The sequence below is a fragment of the Beta vulgaris genome, chromosome 4 (assembly GCF_026745355.1).
Source record: "Beta vulgaris subsp. vulgaris cultivar EL10 chromosome 4, EL10.2, whole genome shotgun sequence".
NCBI classification, from domain to species: domain Eukaryota; kingdom Viridiplantae; phylum Streptophyta; class Magnoliopsida; order Caryophyllales; family Amaranthaceae; genus Beta; species Beta vulgaris.
Genome location: NC_079205.1, coordinates 9,644,294 through 9,669,966, shown reverse-complemented (window position 1 = coordinate 9,669,966; position 25,673 = coordinate 9,644,294). Strand labels below are relative to the sequence as shown.

General features: G+C 36.4%; 1 protein-coding gene across 3 annotated transcripts; it reads right to left on the bottom strand.

Annotated features, from left to right (window-relative positions):
- Positions 1 to 2,061: 2,061 nt before the first annotated feature.
- On the bottom strand, positions 2,062 to 20,011 carry LOC104891613 (uncharacterized). 3 transcript variants are annotated; one of them, XM_010677323.4, is made up of 10 exons: positions 18,411 to 20,011; positions 18,208 to 18,307; positions 17,723 to 18,074; positions 17,402 to 17,486; positions 15,606 to 15,662; positions 7,334 to 7,393; positions 6,999 to 7,217; positions 5,391 to 5,885; positions 4,359 to 5,255; positions 2,062 to 2,940 (listed from the first exon to the last, which is right to left on the bottom strand). In XM_010677323.4, the coding sequence occupies exons 1-10, from the start codon at positions 19,587 to 19,589 to the stop codon at positions 2,506 to 2,508; spliced, it is 3,879 nt and encodes a 1,292-aa protein (XP_010675625.2). In that variant the 5' UTR covers positions 19,590 to 20,011; the 3' UTR covers positions 2,062 to 2,505. The 3 variants fall into 3 exon arrangements, with proteins under 3 accessions (XP_010675625.2, XP_010675623.2, XP_010675624.2); XM_010677321.4 differs by having other exon boundaries at positions 4,359 to 5,885; XM_010677322.4 differs by having other exon boundaries at positions 2,062 to 2,934; positions 4,359 to 5,885.
- Positions 20,012 to 25,673: the final 5,662 nt, after the last annotated feature.

The window sequence follows — 25,673 nt, the reverse complement described above, 5'->3', positions numbered from 1 at the left end:
ACTGCACTTCATTGGAGTCCATAGTACACGAGACAACTCCCACCAACACCCACAACCCATTCCTCTAACCCTGAACCACCACGACCACCCACCAATACATCCCGAAACACCCACTTTCTCTCTCTTATCTCTAGCCCTTCTTTCTCACCTCCACCAGTGACCCTCTTTCACACTTGTATGGTCAAAAATTCAACAGTCCACCACCAGAGCCGTCCAAAAATGATATTCGAGCCCGAAAATTCGAACTCCAACTCAAGGTAAGAGAACAATAGTAGAGGAGAAAGAAAGGACGGGAGGGAGAAGGGATAAAGATGGGTGGTGGAAAAAAGAGAGCGAAAGAGGCATCTTTTGGGTGGTTAGGATGGTGTTTGCATGTTGTGGTGGTGGTAGGATTATGTTGTGGTTGTGGTTGTGGTTGTATTAGATTAACTTAATAAAAGCTTAATAAGGTCACTATATATATTTACATAAAGCTGACGTCACTTAATATAAATCATTTTTTGTCCTGTCACCAAATAAAAACATACAAACTAAGTCGTCATGTAGAATTTCAAAAAAAAAAAAAAAGACATAGGCTTAGGTATCTGCCAGCTGACTACATTTCTTCAGTTCTTTGAGTCTTTATCAGAGTCTCAAAAATAGACACTCACTTCCTGGATCCTTGCTTGACATTTAAAGCAGAATATCTTAGATTAGGGATGAGTCTCAAAAGGGTCTTTGTTTCTTCAGACTCAATATCAAGACTGCCGATAAACATAGGAAATTTGATTATTTTTTCTCAATATATAAGAAAAATTATTTTCGTGTGGGATCTTGTTCGATTTGTTTGAAGTTTGAACTCTCAATGAGTACATTGACAAACACAGAGGAAAGTGAGAAAGATAAAAGAACATAGAAGAAGTGCCATGGAAGATTTATTCTATTTACCTTTTTCCTAATACTAGAAAATGATGAAATGTCATGTTATAATTGATAAGCGTAAATGGAAACGCTTATCCAATAAAATGACTTACTGGTATGATGCTATCTTGCTGATATTACAAAAGAAGGTTATAGGCTTATAGCGTAGGAGTTTGATAATGACAAACAGAGTACTAATTTAGTAATTTGTAACATGGCCCTTGAGTAGGAACTTATTTCCTAAAATATGTTTTCCTATCCTGAGCTGAATAAGAACTTACTTCTCCTATTTCTTGATAAACTATACTACCTCTGTTTTTTTTTTGTTGCAACGATTTGACATAAAGTAGAGAGGAAAAATGTCTAATCGTTGCAACTAAAAAAAAACAGACGTAGTATTAACTAGACACACTTACTAACACACAACTTTGATCATCAATATCTTCAATAATATATTATTAAAAAGAATATATATTGAGATTAACCCAATAACAATTAAGAGATTGACATTCATCTTTACATAATAGTGATTAAATATGATAAAAGTTGAATTTTTAAATAGTGTAAAATGTCAATATGATGAATTTATTAAGAAACGGAGGAAGTATATTCTTCCCCGACCTCACCTTCTATCTCTAACAACTCCACTGAAACGTAAAGTTACAGAGTTGCACACTTAGTCCATGTTCCTTTAAACTTATTTTCAGTTTAATTCAATTTCACTGAAGTGGCAATCATGAAGGACATAGCATGAAGGAGTTCCTTCTATATGGAAGGAGGAGACGAAGAAGACCTATTCTCAACGACAGCAAAAGTAATTAAAAAAACTTTATACGATTCGATTTCTCACAGTTCAATTTCAGTTCAAACACTCTCTCAATTAAATTCTGTTTAGTTTCTTTTAGTCCAAAAGAATAGGAACTTACTAATTGAATTTCACAAGCTAAGAAATAAGTAGGTTAACAAGTTACATCCCCTCTACCCCTTTTCTTCTCGAGAGGATGATAATGATGATATATTATGTGAAGAATTTGACCCTTCTCTATATCACAATACATCTTTCAGTTTTTGATAACCCTCACTTTTAGGAGTTGGTAACTAGAAGTCTGTAACTGACTCCGAGTCCCACTGAACAAAAGCATCATCATTTCTTTCATGGCAGAAACAAACTCAGATTTGTATGTAGTAAGAATTATGAACCCATCATCATTATTTTCTACAAATCACTAGATGAGCTTGTATATGTACACATAATACCTAAAACAGACTATCAGAATGCACATCAGGGAAAGAATGATATAACACATTATGTACAATTGCATCTTCTATGCCACTCCTTCCCTCCTCGCTAGAGGGAGGGAGCTGGGATGTACAACAAACCCGACATTCACAAGACCAAAAAAAGAATCCCTACAAGGAAGGCATACCTGAACTTCACAGATTCGTTCATGTCAATCTGAAAATTAGGTTGCTTGAATAAGACGCATGAAAGAGGACCTCAAAAGAGGCTCCACTGTTTGTTGTAAGGGTGTCATTTCCAGCATGTCAAAACCTTCAAGCTGATCGGTAGCAAAGACAACAGATTCTATTCACTTATCGAACATTTCAATCCTTCTCTGTACAACTGGACTTTCCAGCAAGAACGTCTGCTCTCAAAGGGGGTGAATTTTTTGAGGCATGCTTTCTGGAATTCCTTGATGACGTGGAGAACAAATCTTTCTGGGAAATATTAGTTTTATGTTCACTTGATGCTTTTGAGTTTGAAACTGCCTTCTTACCATATCCATTAGGATGTGATGGAATTGGGTCTGTTTCAGAAGAGCTTTCTGTCCTCTTGGTTCTGGAAAGTGGTTTGTAATGAGAGCCATGAGAATTCAAACTTAACCAGGAACCCTTTGCGTGGCCTTTCCCTGGACCAGCCAAACCCGAACTAGGAAATCTTCCTTTTCTCTGAGTCCGGGTCCTTTTTGAAGCTCCAGGTGCAAGTGATTCGGAAAGCTGAGTGTGACTATCTATGCCCAAAGCAGCATGTGACTGCTCCTGAATCAACAAGTGAAATACTAAGAACAAAGGAAAGGCAGCAGCCAAAGCAATTTTTAATTATTCATAATTAGCTATTCTAGACCATGCATTAGCATGACAAGATATTCGCAAATTAAGCACATAACAGGGCAAGGTGCGGTCAATCTCCAGCGTGCAAAGATAATCCACATTTGCACTTCATCCCAATACTCTTACTCAGGGGGTGTTATAGAGTATCTCAAATGGAAAACATGCATTACGTTCTTGCTGCTGTTACCTACTTCTCTTTGCTTTGAGTTGGTCAGTTTCTCGGGGTTCTTTTGTATGTCAGTGGGTCACACCACCAAAAGAACCAATTAGTGATATAATTGCCTCATGTTGCAAGGGGGAGAGACACTTCATTTGCAGTATAGGGAAACCATCAAAGACATGTAACAAAGAAAATCCAGGACCAATAAGGTCATCCATCGAGATGAAGGTTACAAGGACAAACCGTTCAAAACACCAGTTTGCTGTTATGAATTACTTCTATAGCACAATACAAATGTAAGTTGCATATTTGCAGAAGAGGAAGGAAGATCAAGGAGTTGGGATCCCAAGTTTCTGGAATCAGAACATACTTTTCCCATCTGGATATAGTACACGTGATGTGAGGAAAAAAGCCACCAATTTTCATACTACGTAATTCTTTTTTTAGACGACACTCCTTAAGATAGTTCTCCCTCTGTCCCAACTCCCAACAGATTTCCATTTATAGGGAGATCCTTGATCGCCATCCCAATTTCACATAGAATTCCTGATTTCCTTAATCAAACATGGATTTTCACTTTTGGGATTATAAATCTAAAGCCCATGTTCTGATCCCACTAACCAAACATGACGTCACAGCTATTTCTGGACGGACAACATATCTTACATTAACAACATAAATCGAGGGGAGGAAGCAACTAAATAAGTTCTACAATATATCCCGAACCTAGCACCTAACTAAAACAGAAGAAATGCATAAAAAATCAGAAAAAAATTTGCCAAAAAAAACTTTTAAAGGTTTAATTTTGCAAAAAAATCTTATAAAGCATTCTTTTCAAAAAGAAACCACAAACTAAATTTTTTCTTGCAAGAAGAAACCTATTCTCATATTACGGTGTGTTTTTTCTCAATTCCGATGATGATCCTTCTATCTTTTTTTTTAACCCCCTATTTCCATTAACTGCAGCACCCTTATGCATCTCAAAAACCATACTGAAAAATGGGAATAGGTTTCATCTTGCAAGAAAATTTAAGTTTGTGGTTTTTTTTGTTGCAAAGAATGCTTTAAAAGGTTTTTCTTGCAAAATTGAACATTTTAAAAGGTTTTTTTTGACAAAATTTCCAAAAATCAAAGGCATGACTGCAATTTAAAAGGGGGCTTTTTCAGGTGCGAAGAAAAATATCACCTTATCATGTGCATCAGCAACCAGTTCAGCATCTGATCCCTCTTCTCCATCAGAATCTGCCATTTCTTCACGCTCGAACTCTACATCCTCAATTTCTTCATCAGAATCACTCAATTCTTCCTGTTCCATCACAATTTCTAAGAGCGGATGATCACCAACATTTTCATTAGTACATGTACCATTATCGTCATCAAGTTTATGCGACATTGGAGCAGAATTGCCAGGACCCGATGTCTCCATATGCTTGCTAGCAACAATATCTGCAAGCTGAGACGTTTCACAGTGCGTGCCACTTCTCTCTCCCATACTTTCCACAGCTCTTGTTCCACTTACAGATGCAGATGTTCGATTAATTTTAACCCCTTCAAGACTTGAAACTTTCCTCCTTTTAGACGCAAAGCTCAGGCGAATATCCAAGTCCAAATCATTTGCATCTGCATTGGGACTGCTTGGTCTAGTAGTGGTAGCTATTTGAGATGCAGTTGCCCCAGCATCAGAAACTATATCTTCTACAAACTGATCCCTAGAGAGTTCCAGATCAGTATTCAGTATGGAGCAAGTCAAGCCAGCATCTAAAGAGTCGGCACTAAATTCTTTGGCTCTTTGTAATAAGGGATGAAAATCTAGACTGGAAGATCCCAGGGCAGTGTCTTTCAAGCTGAAAGATTCTAAGCCATTGTTGGGGCCAGCAGTGCAAGGATTTCGAAGGGGAGTCACATTTGTTTGATGTTGCATAGGAGGAAAAAAACTAAAAGTTGGAATCCTCATAGAATTGTCGACTGGGTAGCTCGGTATATTCCCCTCTTCAATTGTTCGGAACAGTAAAGGGTGCATTTGAGGATCCATGTCCGTGCCTCTTTCTTTACCAAGACATCTATCCTTCGAGAGTCCGTCCGTCTGAAAAGGCACACTAGCAGAGTTGAGGTTTGAGATCTTATTTTTGCCGTGCATACGTCTTACTGAATTCATAGAGCAGTCAAAAACAGTGGGATCAACAAAAGACTTTTCAATCTCAGGACTAGCAGTAGCAACCTGATTGGAGCTCCCGAGCTGGGACTTTCTGAGAGAAGCTTGAGACATAACACGGACTGCTGGAGGAAGTTTGACAGGGGGTAATTCTGGTGCTAACTTAACTAAATTGGAAATGCTAGACTTTCCAGGCCTCTGTGATTGCAACGGACAATCTTCAAATGTCATTGAAGTTGCAATAGGTGGTGGATAGCTAGAGGTTACACAAGGATGCAAAGATTTGTAATGCATTAGATGGCAATTTTCTGAAGCAGCTGAAACCTCACGGGTCTCACCTTTGTCAGATTGAGATTCTTGATTCTCATGATGACCTGCCTCATTGTGGACAGCACAAGATCTAGAAACAGGTGAATTTCCAAGCAAACATCCTGACTTAAGGCTTGCAGCCGATATTTTGGAACGAATTTGTCCAGAGGAAGTGGGCCTCCAGTCTGCCAAAAAGGCTTCATGAACAAATGCTTCATTATCATTGTCCATGCAGTCCTCTCCGCTTTCACTCTGGCAAACAAATAAATCATCATATTAGAAGCAGTTAAAACATAGAAAATACAAGCCAAAATAACATACTGCACCAGACTGTCTAACTGTTTTGACATCTACTCAGAAAAGAATCCCGCCATCTGGACTTCTAGCAAACAATATTTTACAAAAAAGATAGCTCCACAAGAATCAATCCCACAAGAAATCCAAGCTAAAGCACACAAACTTTTACATTAGGTACATCCAAATGGTATTATTCAATACATTAGCTGCAATGCTGTGTGTCGAGCAAGGAATCAAAACAAGGATATTCCATCATGCAAACGCTGTTCTGTAACTGATTATGGACTTGCCATTCAGCCAATTCCCATTCTGTAATGTGTGCTTCAAATCAAACCGTGATATCCATCAGAACCCATTATATACCATATTAGCCTTTATTATCCATTTTTAACACAGTTAAGCGTGTATTGATACAATTTAAGTCGCATCAAGTTTGAATCTGTTACAAAATAATTTTACATAAGGAAACGAACTAACTTTTAAAACCAATAGATGAGCTGCAGGCCTAAATTCCATATTTATCAACAATCTAAAAGAAATACCAGGAATTATATCCATAATTGACGATAGAGGGAGAAACTAAGAGCTGATACCATATCACCTCTTGCCACAATCTCAATCATTAAGCAGATATCGGTGTCTCAAAGAACATACATGACGTGTTCTTCTCTATCCACCCTCACCAACTCACCCCGTCTCCCCAATCTGGACATAAAATCATACTCCTTGTATTTCAAAATAAATGAAACACTTTCCGCTATTTGTTTCAGAACAAATGAAACACTTCCTATTGTGGCATCTTGGTCTCCTCCGTCATTCTCTTCATCCAAAAAGCAAATATTCCCTTGTCTTTCCTCTCTCTGTAATACTAATGAATGAGCCAAAAGCAAGTGTTTTACCTATTTTGGAACGGAGAGAGTATATGTGTGAAATTTTTATTTAAACATGAGTACATAGATATTTGTAGCATATATATATTATATGTGTGTGTGTGTACATAGTATATATTCCCATAAATTGTATATGTTCACGTAACTAGTGAAGACACACTGGAAACATGAATATTACCTCCTTCTCTGGTCCCATCTGAGTGTATTTCCTAGCTGTTACTTTGCTTCTCCTTTCTGACTCATATATTCGATGTCTCTCCCTCTTAGCTGAATCAGCTTTGTATGATTTCTGAGTTCCAATAGCAATGCGCCACTGCCGAGGAAGCAGATTGGGATCCCTATATGGAACTATATTTCTCCAAACTGATGTCCAGTCTAGTTTGAATGCCTTGAGTCCCTGAGGTTATTTAGAAGTGCAAGCAATAGACAAGACATCCACTAATCAGTTGACAATCTTGACTTAGAGAATAATTCATCATTAAACATGTAAAGAAGTCAAAAGATTATGATTACCTCCTCAATACGAGCTTTCTCCTCCTCTGTGAGTGGAGATGCTTTCATTTTCCGTACAATCTGAATGAAGCCAAACAAAAAGAAAATTAGAATTTTAGTCATTTGCATTTAGAGAAAAAATTGTTACTAAAATAGCAACTACAAGAGAACAGGAAAAAAAAGGGGGGCACATTACGACCACAAGGATAAATAGCAAGGAAACACACAAATGGCTGAGGTTCTTGAAACTAGGAGAATCGTTTAACTCCATTACCTTGATCTGCGCTAAGAAAATAAACCCATCACAGTGAACAGGACAAATATACAATGAGCTCTTACCACTACTTCAGGATATACAAGCCTAAGTAGCTAGCTCCTCTAAAGCATAGAAAAACTAGGGCCAAAATCCTAAAAAAGGGAACTATGTGCATATCTTAATAAGATACATTTTTGAAAGCCTCCAGTGCAACTGTAACTGACATTAGTAATTTTGAGCATGCTAATCCAGATAGAACTAGAAGGAGAGTTTACTTTTCGAGTGCCATCACACTGGTCAATGGGGTGATGATGATTGAAGAAGCAAGTGTTCAAAAGAATATATATATAAACCATGTCGCTAACTTGCTAAGTCACTTCAAATATACATATCATATACTCGGTACTTCCAACATAGGTATGGGCCCCCGTCAGAAAAAAATTATAGGTATTGGGAACTACTAGGGGAATTTCAGTTTCCCCCCAAAACAAAAGAACTTCTGATATGGCCATGTCTAACACCTTGGCATGTGACTAAATCTTACACCTTGAGCAAAGTACAAGTGGTATAGAACAATACATGTTCCAGTACCATCATGACCCCACACCCAGAAACATCAAATTCACACATGGTTGAAGAATTAAAACTTACTAAGCCACATCCTCTCACAAACACAGCTTTCATCACCAAATCTGTGCTACTAGAGTTGCATCTACAACAAATCAAGATCCCACAACTTGCATAAGTGATACATTGACTCTTTGCAGTGCATCCATTTGACTAAAGCCCATATCTACCACAAATATTTATGCGAGAGAATATGGTTCTCAAGGATTTTCTCAGAAACCCCACCTCTCGTAAATGCACAAACATAGACTGACGTTTCCAAAAACTTTATTACCCTCCTCCTAAGTCCAGTAGACCTAGTCCCAACCAATCAATTATGAGACCTTCTGGACTAGGACATAAAATATCTTTTGTAATCTTCTCCAAAGTCTTCAACATACAAAAGTGATCCAAACAAAGGCAACTAACGCAAGATAGTAAAAGAAAGACATCACCCCATAAGTATGAGGGAGCCGAAAAGGGGGGGGGGGGCTTTCCAACAATAATTTCTTGAGAAGTTTTATGGTCTGATTGAGGTACCCAACAGGATATCACCGAGAATAGGTAGATTTGAGGCCCCTGAACAGGTTCAATCAGCTAAAGAAGCCTAATCAGCCACGCCTGTAAGCCAACAGCTCAAGAGTACAGTGACTCACTCGTATTAAGATTCAATTTAAGACCAAACAAATCGTTTTACAACCTTGACACAATCTAAGAGCATTCAATTCATAAACATACTTTCTACGTAAAAGGATTACCATAGACTTTCCATAAACTAAGATCAAGAATCATAGCTCCGTACCTCCTCAATCCTCGCCCTAGCCACTTCAGCCAACTCATGGCCTACTAAACGATTAGAGCTACATAGAAGCTACTAATGTTAAAATAAAAAAAAAATAAAATAAAATTAAAAAAAAAAAAAAAAAAAAAAAAACACTCTATGAAAACAAAACCATATAAGGGCCAGAAGAGACTTCGGGTGTGTTTGGTTGGGAGGAAAGTGTTTTCCAAGAAAACTTTTTTCCTCGCTTTCCTTTGTTTGGTTTGGATTGAATCAAGGAGGGAAAATATGGGTGGAACTTTATTTTCCAATGGTGGAAAAATACTTTCCCTAGTAAGGCAAGGGAGACCACACTTCCCCTCACTGTTCAAAGGAAAAATACTTTCCTTGCACCCAAACAAAGGAAATTAAGCTGAAATTGAGTTTTCCTCCAAAAAACCACTTTCCATTAGAAATGTTTTCCATCTAACTAAACACACCCTTGATCACCACAAAGAAAATCCAATACAATCAAACTAATAAGGAAAGTCCAAAGTCCCTCTGTTTCACCTATATTAAAGCGATGTATTATGAAAGTGCAATAAAGCTTCATGTCACTTTCTCAAAATTCAAAACCCCCTTTTCATAAAATAAATTTGAGCACAAGATTGCCTCTCATACCCTAAAGAAGAAAACTCATTGAGAACCCATCTTCCCTATATTACATGGACTCAAGTATCAATATCAGATAGTTAGGTACTAATGTGGGTGTCAATTCATCAAAGCTTGCAATATAAGATAAGGGAGATATAGATATGTCAGCTTTTATTCATTAATAGCAAAAAGAAATATAAATGAGGAAGTATATATAACCCTTTTCTCCTTACAGAACTAGTTGAAGCTCAATTCACTTAGCATTTTGTATGAAAATTAATTCTTTGAGCTGTCCTGCCATCCCTGCCCTTCTCTAGCTACCAAAACTTTTGAAAGCTTCATCTGACTACAAGAAAAACTGTGACAAGAGTAAACAAAAGAGGGGGGGGGGGGGGGGCAGTGGCGGATCCAGCGTGGGTTCAGTGGGTTCAACTGAACCCACGTGGATCCGGAGAAAAATCGGGCAAATTGGAAAAATAAGGAAATAATGACGGGATATATATTAAGCGCGCATAGTATTTCAGTATGTAGTATTGTGTTCCAGTGGTAGTCCGCGTGTGTTTTTGAGTCCTTGTGTCCAAGGTCACAGGTTCTACTCTTCTTAAAAGGTCATTTTATTGTTGCTTTCCCTTTTCCTTACTTTTTATTACTACAAGTCTAGTGGTCTATATTACTAGAAGTCTAATGGACTATAGCTTATGTTTTATATCTTAGTCTATTTCGTTCTTTTAGTTCTTACTTTATTAATTACCTCTCCTCTATATTTGTAAATATATCACCCTCCAATTAAATATTACTATTTTTATATTCACACGATATGTGCGAAAATAAGTAGAAAATTATTTTCATTCTCTTCTCAGTTTTCTTGCTTTAGGAATCAAATAATCATGCACTAACTATATTAATTACTTGACATTCACTGCTCATATACTTACGTGATATGTAATAAAATGTGTGTTAATATCTATAAAAAAATTATAGGTGCATTTTATAAACTAAATGTGTGAATATTAACATTTGACATGGAAGAATTTATACATCAATTCTGAACAAAAACCATGACAAAGCTTATTATCATCCAAACTATAATACGAAGAGCATATTAGTGTTGAATTTGTTAGTTGTCATTTTAGATTTCATTTGTGCTAGTTTCTATATTATTTCTTTTTTTTCATCGTTTCGTATCATAGATATGAAATTACTTTCAACACTTGGTTGGTAGTGGATTTAAAGAAAATTGTCGTAATAATTGATACTCGATTCGTAGTTCGTTTTATAACTCTGTTTTTGTTTTAGAAGATAATGATAGTCTTTTGTTATACAAATATTTATTTTGTTATCTTTTGTGACGATATAATTAAGAATGAAACCTCTGCTAAGTACAATTGTTGAAAGTTTCTCTTTTCATTACAAAAAATACAACTCTAGATAGTAAACGTAATTTCGGAACTTATGTTTGAACAACTCCGAACCCACGTGGCTCAAATCCTGGATCCGCCACTGGGGGGGGGGTATCAACTAGACTCAATTATGAAATAGGAAATAGGAAGCATATTTGTGGAAGGAGCGAAATATAATATAATCAAAAGAAATGAAAGGGCAAGATATCAAGAGAAATAGAGGACGGAGATGTTCTTCTGTCATCAATCCCTCTATCTAAAAATTCCAATTCACTAATTGGCTCCCAACTAAGGCCATCTACATATTTCAGATGGTAACATACGAGATTTGACCTTACAATTGACGGAGGTTTTAGCTCTCAACTTTTTGATCTCAAAGCTTCCTTAGTTAGGGCACCTTCAACTGCTTTCAATATCAAGAGCACAAGAATTTTGGGCACTTCAAATACAAGTATACAACGCTTCATGCATTGCCTTTTCTATCTCTCCTTGCTAACTCACCACATAATCACAAGCTCAGGTTGTATACATTTTGTCCCTACCTCACACTTCTTTACCTCCTTTATTCAAAAAATCATGCATGAACCATATTCCAAGAGCCTATTAATTATTAAGATATCCTAGCCCTCGTTTTGTAAATGGAAAAGAAAAAACTTACATCCTTTCACTAGGTTTAATGGACTTACCAAAAGCAAAGGAGAGAAGAAAAGAGAGGGTCTCATATAATATATATATCTACGATAGCTACAAGTAATACCCTTCATCACCGTATATTTCTTATCTAGGTATGTTCTTTCATAGCCAATATCCCATTGGTGGATGTTGAGTTGCAGGTAATTAGATTGTGTTCCTATGAGTTTTCATAGCAATAACAGCCACTTGCAGGATCTTTGATTATAAGAATTCAGAAGGGCATCCTATGCACTTGATATAAGATCTTTCCTTTACACTCTAGATGTATACCTGAGGGCAGGTTAGTAATTCACCTTTAAGTGGGTATTGAGCCACGTTCTGAGTGGATTAGGGTCGCTAAATATAATTGCTTAAAGTAGTACTCCCTTCGGTCTTTATTAGTTTACCCATATTCCTTTTTCGGATGTCCCTTATTAGTTTACCCCTTTCTTTTGTTTCTATTTTTGGAATGGGACCACTAAGTTTTCATCACACATGCATTCAACTTTAATATAAAATAATAGCTTCTCTTTGTTTCTATGACCCACAACATTATTTCTCCTAAAACTTTGTGCAAAAGAAAGGGGTAAACTAATAAAGACTGGAGGGAGTATATCACTTGGTATAAATCTTTTTTTGGTCTGCCACCAAATAGAAAAACTAAAAGTAGGAGGCCACCATGAAGAATTTTCCAAAAAAGAAAGTCGAACAATTCCAAATAGGGCTTGTATATGGGAAAAACAAGCTAATTTTCATCATAGGCAATTTGGTAGAAAATTCGTCTGTATTATAACCCACCATTCCACACCTCTAACGTAATACTTCGCCATCCTTGTAATCCGCCCCAAAACGGCCAGACAAGCTTCCAACCAAATTTCATACCCATAACCAAGTTCCGTTGTGTTGACATGGATTGTTAGGCATTTAGGGTGCGTTCTATTCAACTTATTGGACCTGAACTTATTGGAACTTATCTGAACTGAACTTATTGAACCTGAACTGACTTATTGAAACTTATAAACCTGATTGACTGATTGGACCTGATTCAACTTATTGGACGATTGAACCTGATGGAACTTATAAGACCTGATTGACTTATTAGACCTTATTGAAACTTATTGACTGATTGAAACTTATTAGACCTTATTGGACCTGATTGAAACTTATTAGACCTTATTAGACCTGATTGAAATTTATTTGACCTTATTAGACAAAAACATTGACCATGAATAACATAAATATTACCACATTAATTATACTACCCCTCAAAAATTTTTGTGGAATAATTATTATTATAATTCGTCCTTTAAAAATAATGATTATTAAATCTCTTATGATAATAATTAATACAAAAAAATTACTATTATATATTTGCCTATACATAACTTTCATCACTAATATATTAATAGTGTTGTTTTAATTTTATAAAACAGTAGAAAATCAAAAAAATTATTATTATTATTATTATTATATTATTATTATTATTAATTTATTATTATTGTTAACCTTAATTATTTGACCATGATTTAATATTATTCAATAGCAATATGAATAATCAAATAATAGACAATAAACAGTATAATACTTACATTGTGGTACTTTAATAAAAAATTCTAATAATAACATAATCAGCTAATAGTAATATGAATAATGAAATAATAGACATAAACAAATAAATTTATAAATAATAGACATAATACAAATAAATAATAAATAATAGACATAATACAAATAAATAAAAAATAATAGACACTAATACAAGTATAATACTATATGATCATTGTGGTACTTTAATTGAAATTCTAATAATAACATAACCCGCTAATAGTGATATGAAATTATGAATAACAAAATAGTGGACAATAATACAAATGTTTATTAAACATTGACTATTTGGACCTTATTGGACCTTATTAGACCTGATTGGAACTTATTGGACCTTATTAGACCTTATTGGAACTTATTGCACCTGATTGGAACTTATTGCACCTGATTGGAACTTATTGGAACTTATTAGACCTTATTGGAACTTATTGCACTTATTAGACCTTATTGCAACTTATCTGAACTTATCTGAACTTATCTGAACTTATCTGAACTTATTGGACCTGAAACTTAATTTTTTAAGTTGAACAGAACGCACCCTTAGTTGTCAATATAACATGGATCTCACGTCTCACAGCAGGCATTATTCATGTTGTCATGAAAACTACAGACCTAAACATTCTTATCCCACTACTCTATAGGAATCTGAACCAATTAACCCAATCAGTAACAGGTCGAGAAAATTCCAATAGGCACAAATGTCAAACGAAGGTGTCCTCATTCCTCAAAACCCCTCCAGAGCAACAAAGGTCTTTGCACTCTGGTGTTATTTCCAGCACCTAACAAAACTTCCTATAATTATCCCCAGGATCAGTTTCATTCTTTCACCTAAAGGAAAGTTCTAGGTTTCACTAACAGTTCCTTTCTAACACCAATTCCAGTTGATCTAGTTACCACTAGTCAAAATTGATGTATATTAAGACTTTAACTTTGGAAAAAGTTAATACTCCTTGCCAAACTCATGGAGCCTCAAATCTTAGTGAAGGATCCTTGACCATATAGATGAAACGCCTTAGTATAAACAGTTGAGTACAGAAGTTCAGTGTGATCCATAGCATCTCTAATGCCTCTACATCAAGATCCCTATAGTGACGCAAACTAACCCCAGATTCATATTCCTAGTCCTCAACCACGGGATGCATTAGATCCTCAGTGTAACAAACCATTGGAAAGTAGACAATCTCCTAACCCAATAATCACCAAGAATCATCAAACTGTACCAACTACATCATCTTCTTAGTAGAGGAGACCCAAATGAAAAGCATTTCACTAGGAATATGCTCCTGAACTCACTAAGGTCCAACTTCATGCTAAGATGTCAAATAACACATGTCAACCAAAGAGATGAAAAGGCAATCTATAGGACATGGAAGAGATAACATAACAAAAGTAAATGTAGAAGAAGAGATAGATGAAAAGAATGCATGTGGAGGAAACTAAACAACAACGGAAGGAGAAGACAAGCAACATAGTGCTGTCTTAAGGCCTCAAACAACATAAGCCTGAACATGGTTTTTAATCTTGGATTCAGTCGCGATGGCAGAACCCCTTTCACAGGCAATGGAGAAGGTTATCTGCTATTGCAACCTAATATCCCAGTCGCAGTAGGCTCAAGTACCTTTACAGTGCAGTTGCAATGCGGTGATGTGCCGAGATTTAATACTCTGAGCCTAAATGAGAGAGACAGAGGAGGACAAGACTTCAGCAATATTAAGTGAGTGCAAGGCGAAGAAAGTAGCTCATAAATCCCAAACCAAAATACATGAGGCTTCATACCTTACTTTCAACAATTGTTCTTTCTATTCTCTCTAATATTTTTTGACATTAGATTGAATAATGAAAACCAGCAAGGAAATCAATCAAATAGAGCTGATAGTTTCACAGGTCATTTTGTTACAATACATTCAAGTAAGTTCCAATTTTTTTTCTAACTACTTGAACTTTTGAAGCAGGAACCCCCAAAAAACTTTAGCTCCGGGGAGTACTTCAGGTTAGCAATAGGCATCTTTCCACGCCTCACGCCTAGGGATAGCTCAAGCATGGCTTGCAAACCAAGTGCAAAGAGCACAAGTATTTGATTATTTTGATACTTTAGATGGTGACTGAAACTAGCACATAAATTTATTATTTCTAGAGGGAGGTGGAAGAAAATGAAAAAAAAAAACAGGAAATATAATGACAAATGTTCTTTTAGACATCTCCATCAGAGCAAGATACAACATCCCATAGAAAGATAGGGTACAACATAAAAGAACAAACAAAAGTTATAAAGCTTACAGGTAAGCAAAGAAGTTAGATGAATACAACAAACATGTCAAATTGACAAAATGAATTGAATACCTTTATTGGATTTTCTGGGGCCCTGGACGAGCTACGATTTTTTGCCCTTACAAAAATCTGTGACATAAAAAGGTGTCATGTGAAAGGGACATTATAAATTATATAGCATCCTACTGAAAACCAAACAAAATAGCATTTTCCTTGCATAAGCTCTTCAAATCTAATGCAGGAAGTAAATAAAAAGCTAGCAAAGTTAACTAATCACGACATAGCATATGTTTGCATGAAAGAAGAATGCCGCGAAGAAAGAGAGTGGAAAGTAAATGTTGTGCACAGGGTTACCTAATTCGCGGGTCGCCTTGGATCGCGGAATGGGTTCGGGAACGCGATTCGCTAGTCGAAAGAATTTGGATCGCGATGGGATTTTTTTCCGGAACGGATTTTAGGAACATAATTCGATGGAACATAATACGCACTAATAATGATAAAAAATAGGCACTCATTTTGACTATAGTTTTTTTTATAATATTCAGTCGTTAAAAAAAAGAAGTTTGAGAATCAATTACAATGCCACAATAAACAAATGATAATAACCCAAAACCTGGCTCTTTAATTATGGGGAAAGGAAGAAAGGTTGAAACTTGAAATAGTAAGTTATTGTTCTTATTTTTCCCATGTACCCCAATTCCCTAAAAAAAAATCTTAATACAGTGAATGGTGAGGAAAATGAATGGTGAGTATATAGTAACATTCTCTAGACTAATCCTCACCCTTCATTTTCCTCACTCATTCATTTCCACTTTCTCTAATATCAAGAACCACCAAGTGTCTATCAACCAAAACACTCATTGCATTGCCTAACATCTTTAACCTCTTGCCTACCCGTAAAAAAAAAAAAACAAAAACACCTCAAGGCGCCCACAACCACCGCAGCCACCAGATGAGGAGAAGACAACCGAAGGAGAATAGGTAACCCTAAACACTTCAATCAACTCAATTTTAAATTCCTATCAAAAGCCCCATAATTAAAGCACAAATTTTGTTATGTTTCCCCTTCAATTAACAAAATTAGGGTTTATTCAAACCCTAAATCTCGAAATATCTACCCACCATTTGGAACGCCACTTTTAACGATCTAAGTCGCGTTCCCTACCGATTTGGTGCGCGAACGAATGGCGTTTCGGAACGAACGAATCGAAACATGATTCGCGGGGGGTAGGGGCGAATTAGGTAACCCTGGCTGTGCATCCAAACAGGCCAAAGGAGTCCTCTAAAAAGCTAATAGAAAGCGAACTTGCACAATAAGTACGGCATACATCATTTATAGATAAACCAGAGAGGCAGAACCACTACAAAATAAAACTGAAGAGAAACATGGTAAACAACTCTATTCCATTAATAGTGAATAGTCACATGCCAACTTCTATATAGCTCCACATAACATCTTATATAGCAATATAGATCCAGTTAATTTTAAGAAGTTATGACATGAAGCTTGAACAGGTAAACTGGCAAAGGTTGCAGCTCACTAACACAGTACAGATAAGATTAATAAGACCACACTAAATGACTTGGGTAAGCTGACTCCCTCCCACCAGCCACCACAATGATAACAAACAACAGAAACCATATCCCTTCTGATATGATGCATGATAATTCATATGCAAATTACAACATCAAGGAAAACCAGACAGTAGCAACACACAGCATCAACAAATTAATCTTTTTGAATTCACGTCCAAAATGCAGAACAAATCTATTGACAAGACTATAGAACTATGGCCCAACAAGGAGAATATAATAATCAGTAATAAATCAACAAAGAAATCACTGAGAATTAGCTAACAAGTTATTACCTGATGTTCTGATTTGCAGGGCAGAAAACGCTGTTGAATAGATTTCCAATCATTATTGTACTCCATTATTCCCATTGCGAGCAAGCTACGACGAATCCAAAAACCAAGAAAAAAAAGATCCATATTGAGTACTTTGTATCATACAGTCCAATGCATTTTTCACTTCAATTCGATACTTAAACCACATACATATAACAGAAAAAGGAAAGATGGCCACTAATGTTAACACTTAAACTATCACAAAATAGTCAAACACAGGTTTAAAGACTAAAAAAGAATTTATAATCAAGTTAACTGACCGACATAAAGAACAGAACTTACACGTCTTCTGCATCGGTAAAAAGCACCCGATTAGCAACAGCTGAGGAGGGTGGTTTGTAAGGGAATAATTCTGGATTAAACAATGAATAAAATGGCTGTGCCAATTTAGCAATTTGCGGTGAAACCAAGGCAACCGATTGTTTCTTGGTACTTTCAACAAGGGTAGCAGCCAATGTCTTCTTAGGTACTTTATGATTTGGTGATACTGCACTGGTATTTAGAGATGGGTCATCTCCATTAGAAACATTACCATCTACCTCAGACGACGAACAAATAGGAAGGGCGAAAAGAGGCTGCCTTTCCAAATAGATATTAGTAGTTTCCACACACCGCCGTTGATGCTCCCGTACAGCTGAAAAACAAAAGAGGGTCAAAAAAGATAAGAATCAAAAGAACCAACAAACCACCAACAGAAGAGACAAATTTGGTATTCAACCAAGCATCACATAAATTCTCTACTTATAAAGATAATTCCCATAACATACCATTAGAAACATCACCAATATATCTTCCAACTAACTTAATTGGTGCAACATCCAAAACTGATCGCACAGAATCACCCACAGTAGGCAACCATCGACAACCCTGAACAAAGAAACCAACTTCTCTTCATTGTGATTTCAACTTTCTATCACATAATAAAGTCTACATCCTTGACATCTACTACACTAGTTAAGGAAAAGTGTACCTGACCATCATTAGGCGATACGCCAGAGCCTTCTACAGGTAATATTTTCTTGGTTTCAACTGACACAGATTGGCCGACATTTGAAGGAAGAAAACAAGAAGTGGGATAAGGTCCATTTCTCCATGCTAATACCAGGTCACGTTTGTGAAGTAACTCACATAATAGACCCTTAATTTGAGATGCAATATGCTGCCTCGACGAATCAAGAACACAAAGTGAATAAACTTGAACAAGGAGCTGTACATGTTCATATATTAGGCAATACAATTGCCCTATTTGATGAGCCTGGAATCCATACAACTGCCCACACGACGAAAACTCCGAAGAAGTCTCAAGTCCAGGATATTGAGAACCAAGATAGGGAACAGATGCAACAGGCAACAGTGGACGTAATGCCACCTTTCCCTGCTGTGTTACACTCTTATTAAGTTGTGCATTGCCTTTTTTGCATCCATTTCGCCTAGTCTCAGGACGTCGACTACCTCTTTCCAACCTCTCAACCTTCTCAGGCATAACTATACAATCATCAACATCACTCTCAAGAGCTTCTTCAATCTCAATTTCAAAATCTGCATCATTATCTTCATCATCATCATCATCATTACCCTCCAATCTCCCCTGATCATCCCCATTCCCTCCATTCAAAACCGCGGCAAGAAACTTCTTATACTCTTCCTCCTCATCCACATTTTGAATATCATCATCATCACTCTCTTGCAGAAATGTCTCCAACTCATCAAGTGTAAAACTCGCAAGCGAATACCGCGCTCTCGTCCGTTTACATATAGCATCATCTTCATCCTCATCTAATTCAATCCTAGGTTTATCACTCTTAAACCTAATCTCTCTCCTTTCTTCCAAATTTAAAACCAAATCATTATTAACATCACCACCACATACCTCCTCATTAGCAACATCAGTCATTGGCGTTGTTGTTGTTGTTGTTGTTGTTGTTGTCGTCGTCGTCATCGTCGTTGTTATTGCATTACCGTCAATGTCATGGCTGCTGATAACGTCTTTATCTAATCCTTCTGCTTCAGAGCTTATGCTTGAGGAAGCTTCTGAATCAACGAGAGTTTCCTTTAAGAAGGGATTGAAATCGACATCCTCGTCTTCGGACTCCATTTCTTCTTGAGTTACTCTATCTTCAACTAATTGAACATCTGATTCCATAACCATCTTTGATGTAATTGAGGCACAACTATAACTTCAATTTGTAATTGAGGAGGTACTCAATTAATTCCATGAATGATATCAAGTAAAACAAAAATTTACAATCTTTTTAAGCAAAATTACTGGAACAAAACGGAGGAATAAGAGAACTGAATTTGACAAGAAAACCAGCAACTTCAATTTCCGAATATTTATGAGAAATTTGCGAACTCTTTTTTTGAGGCTAGGGTTTTTGAAAATTTGGGAAATAGTGCGAATTCGTGAGATTGTATGAGATAAAATACAAAAAAAATTGAGCTAGTGTTAGTGGAATTATAAGAGATTCGGAGAAGACAAGAGGAGAGTCTAGAGAGAGAGTTTAAGAGGATGCAGAAGGAAGGACAATTCGAAGGGGCGGGTGATTTCCTTCAACTAATTTGTTCCTGCTGTGAGAAATGGAGAGAGAAGTTATGCAAATATATCAAAGAGTATTGTATTGCATTGATGTGAAGAACCGATTTCTTACATTGGTATTTATAGGCAAAAGTATACTGTTTTTAACATTACATTTTCAACTATTTCTGCGCGGACGAAAAACTTTCCTAACATGCAGTAAATGCATGGCATGACATTCACTATGCTTGAACACTGAAATTTTCCAATTCACTGTTTCTCAACACTCCCCCTTGAATGTCCATTTATAATTCATAATAGACGTTATCTTATTAAGAATCTTTGTTAGGAAAAATCCTGTGGGAATAATCCATAACTAGGGAAAGAGTATAACTATTATGTATCTTTATATGCTTAAAATCAACTGCCTCATTAAAAACCTTGTCAGGAAAAACCCGGTGGGATAAAAACCTGATCGAAGGGAAAAAGAGTGCAGCGCATATAATACTCCCCCTGAATCTTAGCATAATCACGAAGATGAGCATTCCAATTTTTCGGACTAATTCTTCAAATTTCTTCGCCGGAAGGGATTTGGTGAATAAATCTGCAAGATTCTCACATGATTGGATTTGTCGAATTTGATCGTCCCTTCCTTTTGGAGGTCATGAGTGAAGAAGAGCTTTGGTGATAAATGTTTAGTTCTGTCTCCTTTGATGTACCCTTCGCTTACTTGGGTGATGCATGCAGTATTGTCTTCGTAGATGATAGTTGGATTTGTTGTTATTGTTTCCATCCCGCATTCTTCTTGGATATTCTTGATCATTGACCTTAGCCATACACATTCCCTTCCAGCTTCATAAAGAGCAATTAATTCGCATGATTTGATGATGTGGCCGTCAAAGTCTGCTTTGTAGATTTCCAAGATATTGCAGTACCTCCATAAGTGAATACATATCCGGATTGAGACTTAGCCTTTTGTGGGTCTGAGAGGTAGCCAGCATCTGCATATCCAATGAGTGACGCATTGGGTCTTGACTGATAGAATAATCCGAGATCTTGTGTTCCTCGAAGATAACGTAATAAGTGTCTGACTCCATTCCAATGTCTCTTGGTTGGTGCATTGCTGTATCTAGCTAACAAGTTTACTGAAAAAGCTATGTCAGGTCGAGTATTGTTAGCCAAGTACATTAAAGCACCAATTGCACTTAGATATGGTACTTCAGGACCAAGAATCTCCTCGTTCTCTTCTCGTGGTCTGAATGGATCATCTTTCTCATTCAGGGAACGCACTACCATTGGAGAACTTATTGGGTGGGCTTTGTCCATGAAAAAACGTTTCAGGATTTTTTCTGTATAGTTTGATTGATGGACAAAAATCCCATTTCTTAGATGTTCCATTTGCAGGCCAAGGCAAAATTTTGTCTTCCCGAGATCTTTCATCTCAAATTCTTTCATCAAGTATTTTGCAGTCGCTTCAAGTTCTCTAGGAGTTCCGATAATGTTCAAATCATCGACATATACAGCAATGATCGCGAATCCTGATTTAGATCGCTTAATGAAAACACAGGGACTGATTTGATTATTTTTGAATCCTTCTTTCAATAGGTATTCACTAAGACGATTATACCACATTCTTCCAGATTGTTTTAACCCATAGAGTGATTTTCTCAATTTTATTGAGAACATCTCTTTGGGCATGCAATTTTCTGGTAGTTTTAGTCCTTCGGAACTTTCATATAAATATCTGTGTCAAGTGAGCCATACAAATATGCGGTCACTACATCCATCAATCTCATTTGCAATCCTTTCGAAACTGATAAACTTACCAGAAATCTTAGTGTAGTTGCATCGACTACTGGAGAATATGTCTCATCATAATCAATCCCTGGCATTTGCGAGAAGCCTTGGGCTACTAATCTTGCCTTATATCTAGTAACCTCATTTTTCTCATTTCGTTTTCTCACGAATACCCATTTGTACCCAACTGGTTTTACACCTTTTGGTATTTGGGTTATTTGACCGAATACTTCACGTTTTTCAAGTGATCTCAATTCTGCTTGAATTGCCTCTTTCCATTTTGGCCAATCTTTTCTACGGCGACATTCATCAACTGTATTTGGCTCTACATCATTTTCATCGTATGTCATTTCAACCGCTATCGAGTAAGCAAAAATTTCATTCAAGACAACATCTTTTCGATTCCATTGTCTCTTTGTAGAAACATAATTAATTGAAGTTTCATTGTTGTCTATGCTTTCATGTTCCTTTTCTTCTGGAACACGTTTCTCTTCATTTTTGTTTTCATCATGCTCTGTTGGGAGATTTATATTAATTTCGTTCGTTGTCTCCCCTTGCCTTTTCATTTTTCTCGGTTTTAAATCTTTAGAACCGGGTGGTCTGCCACGTTTTCGACGTGCTATTGACTCATTTTCAATTGCCTTATTGTCATTAGGAATTTCAATCCGTTCCGGAGCATTCGCAGCAGGTACATGTGACTTTGTCACTTTCTTAGAATCTGTGAATGCATCTGGCAATTGGTTTGCAATACTTTGCAGATGAACAATTTTCTTGACTTCTTGTTCACATGAATTTGTTCTCGGGTCCAGAAACGACATTTGCGATGCGTTCCATGTAATTTCCGATTTTATATTTTGTGGGTCCACTTTCTCTCCCCCTAAGGATGGGAATACCGACTCATTAAAATGACAGTCGGCAAATCGAGCCGTAAATAGATCACCAGTTGTTGGCTCTAAATATTTGATAATTGATGGAGATTCAAATCCAACATATATTCCCATCCTTCTTTGTGGACCCATTTTAGTACGTTGGCGCAGAGCAATAGGTACATGTACAGCGCACCCAAAAATTCTCAAATGTGAGATATTCGGTTCTCGACCAGATACAATTGTAATGGTGAGAATTTGTGATAGGCTGTCGGCCTTAATCTTATCAATGTTGCCGCATGTAATATAGCATGACCCCAAGTAGTAGATGGCAATTTTGACCTCATTATTAATGGTCTTGCAATTAATTGTAGTCTTTTGATTAATGATTCAGCAAGACCATTTTGTGTATGTACATGAGGTACAGGGTGCTCAACAATAATCCCAATAGACATGCAATAGTCATTAAATGTTTGGGATGTAAATTCCCCAGCATTGTCTAATCTTATTTTCTTTATTGTATGATCTGGGAATTGAGTTCTTAATCGAATTATTTGAGCCAAAAGTTTTGCAAATGCAACATTTCTGCTTGACAGAAGGCTCACATGTGACCATCGAGTAGAGGCATCAATTAATACCATGAAATAACGAAATGGTCCACATGCAGGATGAATAGGCCCACAAATATCTCCTTGAATTCTTTCTAAAAACATTGGAGATTCAGTGGCAATCTTATTTATAGATGGTCTGATTATCAATTTGCCAAGTGAGCATGCAGAGCATGTTAATTCATTTGACCGAGGAATTTTGACATTCTTTATAGAGTGTCCATTGAGTTTTCAATGATTCTATGCATCATTCCTGTGCCAGGATGGCCTAATCGGTCATGCCATAGAGTAAATGATTTTCTATTATCTAACTTCTGGTTAGATATCATATTAATTTCAATCGGACGTATATCTATGCGATATAGTCCCGAGGAAATTGCTGGCAATTTTTCATAGATGTATTTCTTGCCGTTTTTCTCTGCCGTTAGGCATATGAATTCCTCTTTGTTCACTGTCATTGTTTCCAAATGGTAACCATTCTGACGTACATCTTTGAAACTTATGAGGTTCCTTCGAGATTTACTCGAATATAATGCGTCATTAATTATCAATTTTGTCCCATTTGGAAATATAATGCAAGCTTTTCCAGAGCCTTCAATTAGCTTGGCTGTCCCAGAAATTGTACTAACATTTGCTTGGAATATTGTAAGTTTTGAAAAATACTCTTTATTTTTCAATATGGTGTGTGTTGTCCCACTGTCCAGGAGACATTGTTCTTTAGTTCCAACTTCTGATGAATTCATATCTTCATAAATAATAAATACGATGATTAGTATAAGAAAAATACGTATTTTTATTAATAATAAAGGAACAAATACATGAAAGTGGATATTGAAGCAGTTGAAATAAACTAAGCACATTAATCGATTGTGATCTAAACAAACTTATTTTCAACTTCAGCATCATCCATAAAAAAATCTGAAACATCAAGGCTGGGCATGGATGTAGTGGCTTCATTAACAAAGTTTGCTTCAGCATTTTTTCCTTTGTTTTTTATTGAAGCTTGATATAGATCTACCAAATGTTTGGCAGTACGACATGTGCGGCCCCAGTGCCGAGTCATGCCACATCTATGGCAAGTATCATTTCCTTTATAGGACGTCTGCCTTGATTTCCAGATGATTGTCCCCAATTTTTATCAGAATGTTTAAAATTATTATTTCTTGGGGAAAATCGGCCTCTTCCACGTCCACGCCCTCGGCCACGGTAATTACCACGTCCTCTCCCACGACCGTTGTAATTACCGCGTCCACCACTATGTATGCATTTGCTTCTGGTGGATTAGAGCTTTCTATAGCATTTATCTCATGAGTGGCTGAAGACCCCGTAGGTCTAAGATTATGATTTTTCAGCAAAAGATCATTATTTTGTTCAGCCACAAGTAGTACTGAGATTAGCTCAGAGTACTTTTTGAAAGCTCTGAACCTGTATTGTTCTGCCAATATGATATTAGAGGCGTGGAAAGTGGAGAGCGTTTTGTTTATCATTTGCTCTTCTGTGATGGGATGATCACAATATCTTAACAATGATACAATTCTAAACAATGTTGAATTGTAATCACTGACCGTTTTAAAATCCTGGAACCTCAGATTGGTCCAGTCATAATGTGCCTTTGGGAGAAGCACATTTTTGTGATGCCCATATCTTTCATTTAGGCTATCCCATAGTTCTTTTGGATCATCCACAAGTAGATATTCACTTTTTAAACTTTCATGTAAATGATGTCTTAGGAGGACTAAGGCTTTTGCCTTTTCTTGTACAGTCGCAATTTTAACTGATGCGGCTGTTGCAGTTGCATCCCCTTGTTGGGTTGAACATCTTTAATTGTATGTTCCAGTCCTTGGGCCTTTAAATTCATTTGGGCGTCCACCGTCCATTCTAAAAACTTTTGCCCAGATAGATCTAGTATGTTAAATTGTCTTTTCACTAGATCTCCCATTCTTTTGACTACAAATAGGTAAATATTTGAAATTAGTAATGATGATAAATCACATATATATATTATCTCCCCCTGATTTATATCATTATTATTATAGATAAATAATCAAACAAAAAAAAACTAAAAATAGCGTACAACAATAATGAAGCTAAGCAAAAAAAAGCAAGAAAATACCAAAAATAGAAACAAAATACAACAAGTGAATAAACAAAAAAAACTTCCTAAAATGCACTTAAAGACAAAAAAAATTGATATTCATGTGCATTTTTCGCCATTCTTCCGGGGGAAATTTTTTTTTTTGTCTCCTATTTATGTATTAGGAGATATATCATTAATGCCATGAGGAGGAAAAAGAAACCGGCTATAAGAAATAAGTAGAGTTTTATTTTCCTAAAATCCTCTTCAAAAGAGGAAGATGAGGGTGGAGGACGGTTGTTCTGAATCCTACTATAAATGCAAAAAAAAAAAAAGTAGAAGATTAGAGACAATAATATATAATAATGTTCTG